Source organism: Nanorana parkeri, unplaced genomic scaffold, assembly GCF_000935625.1.
Source record: "Nanorana parkeri isolate BGI_ZX_2015 unplaced genomic scaffold, ASM93562v1 scaffold1256, whole genome shotgun sequence".
NCBI classification, from domain to species: domain Eukaryota; kingdom Metazoa; phylum Chordata; class Amphibia; order Anura; family Dicroglossidae; genus Nanorana; species Nanorana parkeri.
In genome coordinates, this window is record NW_017307524.1 from 190,536 (window position 1) to 200,900 (window position 10,365).

The 10,365-nt window shown below is 40.8% G+C and overlaps 1 protein-coding gene across 4 annotated transcripts in view; it reads left to right on the top strand.

Annotated features, from left to right (window-relative positions):
- The window catches only part of SHANK2 (SH3 and multiple ankyrin repeat domains 2), a 334,773-nt gene that overhangs the window by 82,003 nt on the left and 242,405 nt on the right, over positions 1-10,365 (top strand). For 3 of the 4 annotated variants that reach the window (XM_018568872.1, XM_018568873.1, XM_018568875.1), the window contains one exon: positions 7,825-8,131. In XM_018568872.1, coding sequence (XP_018424374.1) covers positions 7,825-8,131 — 307 coding nt within the window. The remainder of the gene's footprint in view (positions 1-7,824; positions 8,132-10,365) is intronic. The other variant, XM_018568874.1, reaches the window with a different exon arrangement.

A 10,365-nucleotide genomic window follows, 5' to 3' on the forward strand; every position in this document is an offset into this window, starting at 1 on the left:
TATACATACAGGAATCAGCCATTTTGTGGGTGCTGTAACCCTTGATGACTTTGTATGCAGAATATGTGGTCAGCATATGATAATGCTTGCCTTGATGACGTAGAGTGGCATGGCTCCGAAACTTTGCACTATGCTGTGATTCTGTATGGCCCAATAAAAGTGAAACATTAAGGTGTGCAGGTGACAGATTATTTTAAAGGGGTACTGAACTCTTAGGTGTTTTCTTTTTAGCTTAATTCACTGCTAGTAAGCAGTGTAGTATGCCCCAATATACAATGAGGAACATAATTATTTGATCCCCTGCAGATTTTGTGAGTTTGCCTACTTACAAAGAAATGAAAGGTCTATAATTTTTTATCATGGGTATATTTTAAATGATAGAGACAGAATCTTAACCAAAAATCCAGAAAAAAACACATGATACAAATGTTATAAATTGAGTTGCAGTTCAGTGAGAAAAATAAGTATTTGATCCCCTACCAACCTATAATAATTCTGGCTCCCACAGACTGGCTATGTGGTACACAGATTAGTCCTGTCACTTTAAGAAGGTGCTCCTAACGACAACTTGTTATGTATATAAAGGACACCTGTCCACAGAATCTCTTTCTTCCATTCAAACCTCACCACCATGGGCAAGACCAAAGAACTGTCAAAGGACGTTAGGGACAAGATTGTAGACCTGCACAAGGCTGGAATGAGCTACAGGACTATCCGTAAGAAGCTTGGTGAGAAGGAAACAACTGTTAGAGCGATTATTTGCAAATGGAAGGAATACAAAATAACCATCAATCGCCCTCGGTCTGGAGCTCCATGCAAAATTTCGCCTCGTGGGGTAAGAATGATCATGAGATAAGTGAGGGGTCAGCCCAGAACTACACTGGAGGAGCTTGTGAATGATCTCAAGGCAGTTCGGACCACAGTCACCAAACAAACCATTGGTAACACAATACATAGCGCCAACAGCTTGCGCAGCGCTTTACAATATAAGGAAGACATTACAATCACAATACAATTCAAGACAAGATTTACCATCTGTCCATGAGGGCTTACAATCTAATATAATGTTCTTTTGTTGTACCATGAAGAGACCGTTCACCAGCACTCAATGATTTGAATAAATATGTCCTTTTTAATGGATCAACAAAGCCGACGTTTCGGGGCCGCGCAAGGTCCCTTCTGTTGTACCAGACTACATGAGAACAATTGTTGGTAAAACTCCGGGACAAGTAAAAATTGCCTTAATAGAATAGCCATGTATATTGCTCTTTGAATATGGATAAGCTTTGTGTATTTGTTCCAGATATGTGCAGTAATCCAATGTCAAACTTTGCTTCTTGTAATAAAGACCAGTCCCTGCTGCTCTCTCTCCTTGTGCAGAGTGACTGGTCTTATCTCCTGCTGGCTCTTGAAGTGAACAGACTTGTCTCTTGTATTCCATTTTAATTTGCCCAACCCTGTATTTGCATATTGCGTAGACACTAAAAATCTGTTTGCGTTATATTGCATTGGATGGTAGATGTTGAGTAATTGCAGAGTGAATATTAGAAATGTAAGCCGGCAAAAAATTTGTAAATTTGTCTCATTTCGGATTTTTCTTTTTTCGGGTTTTCGGGTCCGAACACCGTTTTGTTATTGGGATTCGAATATTTTGTAATGTTGTTAGTTTTGGACTGAGTTTTCTGATTGGACAGAAAACAGTTTGATTTAGTTTAATTTTGAACTAAATTCGGATGATCCGAAATTTCGTTAAAAGAACATTTGGATTTGTTTGCATCCAAATGTCTGAAGTAATGAAATTTCGTCTGAATTTGCATTCACAATGAAATTAAATTTGCATATCTAGTGAATATTACACATGGTATCAGTTTAGACAGCTATAGTTTGCCATGTATGTGCTATTAGATCAAGACCGTGTGTCACAAAAATGAATATTTTGCTTACAGTAGGTCTTAGGGTTTCATAGCTTGAAAAAGTTGCTAATTAATCCATGTTTTATGAAGTGAAAGAGAGAGAGAGATATTTTGTATGTAAAATATTTTTTCTTCTCATTGATCTTAGTTAGCCTTATTGTACAGAGTGCAATACTCTCTATGCGAGGAAGATGTAGCAGGTTGTTGTTGGAAGTGTTGGATATCCCAGCCTTCCCATCTGGAGAAGTGCAAGCGTCTGTTACTCCATCTTGCACTGCGCCGTTTTACTAAGGTTGTTTTGTTAATCATGTGACCTTTTAGAAGCATGTGTACATCGTGCTCGTCTTCAAGTTTTTCCTCTGTTCTCTTCCACAGTTGGCCACAATTCAGGATCATTTTTTACATCTAAAATTAGCAACTGTTTTGTTTGAATGGGGATTGAGATCAATTAACATGTTTGGAAGCGCTCTCTACAATGCGTCTGTACCCTCGGCCTTTATTTTGTGTCCAGTACACATTTCTATTTTGCCTTGATCTGGCCATGTCTAGGTTTATGAATTCTGGAAGGCCCTCCAATCAGAATATTTCTGCTATAATGAGGCTCAGTTGCATGCTAGACTTTTTTTTTATTGCTAAATTGCATGAGATTTATGACTTTATAATTTTCTTTACATATATCACATTGATTTCAGTTGTTTGGCAAACAAGGGAATTGGTAATAATAGGCTTATTGTATGCCTAAAAGGTGATATTACATGTACACTTTTATTGCCAAATTTTTGTAAATATGTTTTGCATTATAGCACATATTGTGTCCAACTATGCTGTTTTCTTTTTTCAGAATTTGCTAGAAGCCGCTTATTAGTAGTTTGTGTACAAGACATTGCACACGGTTACAAATTCCCAAGCCTTGTCACATGGAACATGTAAAGCTTTCCAGAAATGCATTGATATAGGGCTTAGGAACTAGCAAGTTAAACACTTTTGTGCTAATGATCGAGTTACCCTTATTTAAAAGAGTTGTAAGGTCTCAGCATATCCTATCCTGGTATAACTTCAGCATTGTAGTTGGTAGGGATGCACCAATACCGTTTTTTGGTATAGAGTACAATATTATTATTTTTTTGGTACTCGCCGATACTGATACCAGAAGTCCCATTAAGGAAGCCAGGCGGCGTGTAAAGACTCACCACCCGGCTTCCCAATTAGCAGAAAAGCCGTCTCCATGCTTCCTCGTCACCAGGTGATGAGGAAGCTTGGAGACGGCTTTCTGGCCAATCAGGAAGCCAGGGGGTGGGTAATGACTCGCCGCCTAGCTTCCTGATCGGCCAGCTTCTCGACCAATCAGGGAACCAGGTGGCGAGTCATTACACAGCGCCCGGCTTCCTGATTGGCCAGGAAGCCGGCTCTATGCTCCCTCATCACCAGACCATCTTTCCAACCAATCAGGACCCCGGGCAGCGAGTCATTACAAGTGATGAGGGAGCATGGAGCCAGCTTCCCAGCCAATAAGGATCTTGGGCAGCGTGTAATGACTCTCTGCCCGGCTTCCTGATACCGGAAGTTCAGGTATCGGGTTAGGCTCGCCCAAATACTTGGTATCGTCACCGATACTGGTATCGGTATTGGTGCATCCCTAGTAATATGAATACATACTAGAGTTGTTTCTAATCATACAAACAAAGCTTACTTGAAAAAATCCATTTTATGTAGTGAGTGCTGCTTTCCATCTGCCCAATACTTTCATCAACTCACTGGATTCCCAGTGTGCAATCTCACTTTTTGATATGCATGTTTATTTTTATTTTTAGACCATAGATAACCCTTTAAAAAAAATAACTGCAGTGTGGAGCCACATTATTGACTATGCTGAGGCCATCAGCTTGCAGTCCTGAAAATATACTGCATCTCTCCATCTATACAGGACAGGTGTTCTGTTTCTGAAAGAAGACCTCCCTGGCATCCATTTAGAAGTGCACATTCCTTGTATGCTTGCATTCAAAAATATGTTTTTCTATATTCTTAGACAGATGCTTGCCCCCTTTATGAACTATTGTTTCTACTTTCTGTAAGCAGAACAATTACCCATATGTTTTCCCACATGTATGAAGCAATGCTGCAGCTTTTTGCATTTGCTGAGCAGAAATGGGGTTGGGTTAAGCACATTAATGAAATACCAGCTGACACTACATTTGCTTTTAGGACTCGAGCTTCATTGCTGAAGCCAGGGACTGCCATAGGAGAGGTCTACAGTATTACTAACACCAATGACATTACATATAAAATGTCATTTATATGTCCCCATGTGCAGCAGCATAATTCAAGTCTGCATTGGGTCATACATTTTCATACACGAGGCTGCATGTGATGTAGTATAGAACTGTAGGGAACCCATTCCTGTGCAAGAAACAAGCATACAGACCGGAGATTAGGAAGAGGATGTGTACTGAGGATTCCATTACAGCTTTCAGGTGACATAAGGAGAAAAGGTAATCGTTCTAATTAGAAACTTGATTTGCCATGAGATATAAATTTAGCTGGTAGATTAGTTTATCCTTTTAAAGATGATCTCCAGACATGACCCAAATTAACCCTCAAACCTCCTTCTCCCACTCTAGAGCATGTCCCGGCATTATTTTCTTTATTTGACCTTATTCCTGTAGCAAGAAACAGCTTTTATTACACCAAGTGACGTCATCACTAAGCTTGTAAAATTCTTGCATGGGCAGCTTCTGGGAGGTGCCTTAGGGTTGGTATTGTTGACTTTGGAACCACGCCCCCCTCCCCCCGAACTACATCACCCAAGCGCTCTTTCCCTATAAAAAGTTGGGGGCAGACATCACATGACATTTCAATGCATGAATCTGCCTTATGCCTGTGCGCAACAATTTGATCTTAAAGTATGCTGCTTGTTGATTGTATTGGAAAAATCTAATAAAATGTATGAAACAAAATAAAAAAATTGGTGGCAGGCTCTTGATAGTCAAGGCAGTTCCATTGTTTTGATGGTAAATAAATCAATGTATACATGTGGAAAGGGGAAGAGAGGGGTGGGAATAGGCAGTTTTTGGTAATCCAACTGGGGAGAACTCAAGCAGGGCTGACAATGCTGCTTGGGATTTCAGTGCAACAACGGCAGCCAACAAAAGGCTGAAAAGGGTTTGATGCACTGTCTTTCCATGAAGGTGTTTGAAGATTGTGCATACTCAGTCATATGCTTTATTCCCTTAGGCTCTCTAGGTTATAATAGCACTCTTGACCTAGGATTTACCAGAAATTGATATGCTTGTATACTGCCTATCCATAGACTATGAAATGTTAAAAAGACTATAATGCAGTACTGCTTATCCACATTGATTACAAACTCCTAGGATATACTAATTCCTTATCTTTGAAATATGACCATCTCACAAGACCTACTCTGCCATGGTGGGTGTCTTTGTTCTGTGTAAAAATCATAAGAAAACTGTACAGCACATTTGTGTATTTGTAATGAGTGTTACCCGTACTGAGCTGTCATTGGCAAGCTGCACGCAGAGGCTGTGTGTGTGATTCTATATATAACTTTGTGCTACTGGTAACTGGTCTACAGATCTCGTCCTTTCTCCACCCTATCTCCAGTGTGTTTATCAGTCACAGAAACACTTAGCAGCTCTTTCAGCTTTGGCATGGCTTTTAGTGTTTAGCATGTTTGTTTGCCTTTATACTCTCCCTGGCTTTTGGAGACTGTACTGTGTAGCTTTGGAGAGAGAATCTGTTCCACTAAATGAAAGATGGAGCATGAAGGAGTTTCCAGCTTGTTACTTCAATACACACAAATTATGAAGGGCTACATGTGAATGGTACTCATTAGAGTGCATCCGTTGTTTTTGAAAAACCTATATGTAGTATGGGATGCAGGTATGGGAGAAACAAATGTGTGTGTAGTTTATAAATTATTGTATGCACATACACACATTTTATGGCCAATAAGTTGACACCTGACATCCTATTCCAAAACCATGGATCACTAATATGGCTCCTTCTTTATCAGCCTCCACCCTTTGCAAAGGTTTTCCACAAGATTTTTAAGTGTGTGGAATTTTTTGCCCATATATTTCGGGCAAAAGAGTATTTGTGCAGTCAGTTGCTAATGTTGGATGAGAACATATAGCTGGCTGTCGGCGTTCCAATTCATTTAAGACCATCATTCAAAGGTGTTTAATAAGGTTGAAGTCAGAACTCTGTGCAGCCCACCTGAATTCCTCCACACTAAACATGTGAAACCATGTCTCTATTAAGCTTACTTTAGTCATGTTGTAAAAGAAAACGGCTATCCTCAAACTGTTGCCACAAGGCTAGAGGTGAACAATTGCCTAACATGTTTCTGTATTGTATGATGCAGCATTTACAGTAACCTTCACTGAAAACACCTGAAATTAATAATTTGGAGGGGTGTCCACCTATTTTTGACCTATAAACCTGCCCATTTTGTAAATGGCAGTTGTAATGACTTTTTGTATGAGCAAACCTCTCTATCTTATATGTGAAACTCGACTTGGACACATGTAGAACATGCTTAGTGTATTTCGTTTTAGTCTAATCTTAAGTTGGCCATACACTTATAGATTTTCGATTGGAAATTTTTGTTGCTGCCAAGCACCCTAGCCCATCAAGCACAGACCAATGTTGACTTTGATAATCGTTCATTAGCAGTACTAACTTACCGAATTTTGACAATCGACAAAACAAATTTTCGTTGTGCAGTTTTCTTGCTGCGATTCTTTTCGGACGAAAACACCACTAATTCATAAATTTTTGTTTAATTCGAAAAAGTTTTCCAGCCTCACCCTTCAAGAAAATTTGAGCGGGATTACAGTAAAAAAGAAAATTGTTGCTGTTCCATCAACTGTTCGATTATCGTTCGAAAGACCATTCATGGAAGATTTTCAGAACGAAAATCGAAGAGTGTATGGCCACCTTAAAGGAGAACTATGGGGTCAGTGTTTTTCCCCATAGTTCTCCTTAGGGTAACGGGAGGACACAAACTAGCATCCTCCCGTTACCCTAAGCTCAGTATACCGCAAGATACAGCTCGCGGTATACTGAGACGCCGCAGCTGGAGCGGATCCCGACGTAGATGACGGGATCCACCCAGCTGCGTGAGTGACAGCTGGCTCTGCCTATCTAGAGGCAGAGCCAGCTGTACCCGCCCCCTCCCTCGTCCGTTCCGCCAGTCAGCGCTGGCAGATCGGAGCAGGGAGAGGGGAATCCAGCCCCTCCCCCTGTCACGGCAGAGAGCCGTGACAGGATCGAGAGGTGAGGGAACCTGGGATGGGTTCGCTCACCTCCCGCTCTACTGAGCCGACCTGTGACAGTCTCATTGTCACAGGTCGGCTAGAACTATGAGGTTACTGGAAATCACTCATCTCATAGTTCTCCTTTAAGGCAAAGAATCTGATCTGGTAGCTGAGTATTAAGTGACCTGAAAGCCAATCAAAAGACAGTAGTAGCTCATTTACTCATCTTCTGGATTTGCATCTTTGTCTTTAATTTATAGCTTATAGTTCAAAACACGCCAGTTCAGCGTGTTCTACATGTGACCACAGAGGAAACGAGAAGAATCACCCCAAAACAGTAGCAAAGACGGCACCTGAAATTTAGAAAGATTCTAACCCCTATGCATTACTGTCCTCCTGCCCTGGTAGGCACATAGCATATGTTCTTTTTGGCCTTCATTGTGTCTTTGTTCCTGCTGGAGAGTATGATCATTTTCTCTCCTAATAAATATAAAGAAACTGAGAAAAAATCTCCTTAATATATATAGGCTATAAAAACCTAACTTATCCACTCTATCCAAAGCTCCAACTTTACATTTTAATATGATGTCCCTCTTTTTCTTTGTCTCTCTGAATATTTTTTTGTTTTTCAGTGCCGTTCAGGGAAGCGCCCAGCTACTCACACAGGAGAAGGGGGCTACAGAGCACTTTGGCAGCACCCAGAGTCCTCCTTCGCTCGAACAGTGATAACAACCTCAACGTCAACAACATTCCCGAGTGGTCCGGTGCCTCATCCTCTTTACACCGCAGCCTCTCACCACAGTTGCTGCAACAGATGCAGAATAATCCTAATGGCACTGTAAAAACTATTGGGAGCTATTCCCAGGTCCCCCGGAGCCGCTCGCCATCTTTGAACCGCTTGGGAGAGGATGCAAAAAGACAGCAGCACAGGCACGTCAGGTATGTACTGACCGTCTGGTGAAAATTGTGGATATGCTTTTATGGAATGTTTTCTCGTAGGCCCTCAAATAGGAGGATTTGATCCATATGACAAAAGTGATCGGCTAAAGGGGTCTTCCTAATGAATGAATATCTTCCATATTTTAAAACAAGAAGGCTCCTTGCCTGTTCAACTATGGTTTCATAGCGAAGAGAACCACAAATTCACATTTTACCTGCATCACCGCCATCTGGTGAATTCTAGGAGACAGTAGTCTTCTGTGACCAACATATGATAATTATAATAAAATGAGGAATCAAATTGGTGATTGTGGGCATGTTCTTCCATTTGTGGAGATGTTAGTTTCCCTAGGTAACCAGACTTCTACATGTTTCTTTGTGCAAAAGAAAGCAGAGTAATGAGCTTTTCCCCAGCCTCACCAAAGTAGTTTTCATTTTACATTGTTGGCCTCCTGCCCTGGTAGGCTCAGAGCAAATGCCCTTTCTACCTTTTAAATAAAATAGTTCTGACAGCATACATGAGTAGTGGTTCACAACTCTGGTTCTTGAGACTCCCTAATAGTGCTCCTTATTCAGTTCTCTTCACAAACTTTGGACTGAGATAATGAAGACCCATTCACACTTCAGTAGTCTACTTTGTTTAAAAGCATATAGTTACTACATGTAAAGTAAACTTGTGTTCTATAGGACCTGCTCACATTTAGAGAAATGTTTGTAAAGAAAAATGCAAAATGTACTCTTCTGATTACAGTGCATTACTGGCCCAATAGAATACATTCCAACTTTCTGAGATGAGAAAGAGGAGCATCTCTTTCACTGGCAAAGGACACACTCCCAGTTACACCACTCATGAAGAGTTAACATACAAGAAATGGTTAAACCTGTGTTCTGTGAAAGGAATACAAGACATTTTATGAATGGAGGAGGTTGAGTGGGAGCCACCCACATAGTCTTCACTATATGAGAGCGAGGACTATAAGTCTCTGTGCAAAAACATCCGGTACTTGCTGTGCTGTTGGGGCTGAATGAAACTAACCATTTTAACTAATACAGCACATCATGGGACATGGAACACACACCAATAAAGGTGGTGGTACATAGAAAATGTGCAAATATATATTTTTTCCTGGAGTTTCCCTCTAAACTAAATATTAAAAAAAAAAATTAATTAAAAACCAAAGGTAACATTGACTCGCTAAGGTTCCTTAGGGCCCCTTAGCTGGTCAATACATTGTTCTCAATGTCTTATCTTTGGCCAGCACAGACCAACTGTTGTGCACCCTCTGGCCTCTGGTAGCAGCAGAGGCAAGCTTTGCTGTTATGAATGGAACCCAGCACTCGCCATCTTGGTCTGTCACTATTATTGCTGTATTAGCTATAGGAGTTGTTCTAACTTAGCCATAGGCTAGGGATGCATGGACAATTTCAATCACTTGACAGCAAAAGATTAAACTCTTCTCTAACTACCTCAATTGAATTGACTAAAGTAGTTGCACAAAAGCTACAGTAAATAACTTTATGTACCTGACAGCAGTCCAAACTTGCATGACTGTCAGTATGTTAGCCAGAGGTTATGTTATATTAGTCATATGGCTATTCCTGTCGTCATAAAGGCCCAGCTGTTGTATATTTCATCTTATTCATTATATATAACTTCACAATGTGAGTTCAGAATAGGCGACAAGAAAAATACCACCGAGAACAGTTGATGGATTGTAACCTTTAGCAAAATCTTCCAGTTCTTGAAGTGAAAAGCCTTTAAATGGGCTGTTAGCAATGTTTACTGTTGTGGATATCAAAAACGTCTGTGACATGATACATACGTAGCACAGATCGAATCCAAGCGTAACATTTTATGAGTAGTGAAATTCGAGCTAAACCTCTGTAAATGGCCATGTTAACTCTTTCAGGAGAGGTACTTTATATGGCCACGCATGTACGGTTCAGCTAGCAAAACAGTGTTTTCATCCGCGGCTCTTGTTCTCATTGGGCACATCTGTGTATTTGTGTCTATGGAGAGGGATAAAGGGAGCACTGCAGGTGCTGGATGTCTTGGGAGACAATAGTGAGTGGCCAGGAAACTCCTTACTGGCAGGTCAGCTGTTTCTCTAAACAAATTGAGCAAGAAGAAGGTGGGGGGTCACATGTTCTCATACATCTGCAGGCACCTTAAAGTAAACGTTATGTCCCTCCTCTTCTGCAGCAATATTTCCCTTTTAATCCCCCCCCCCCCC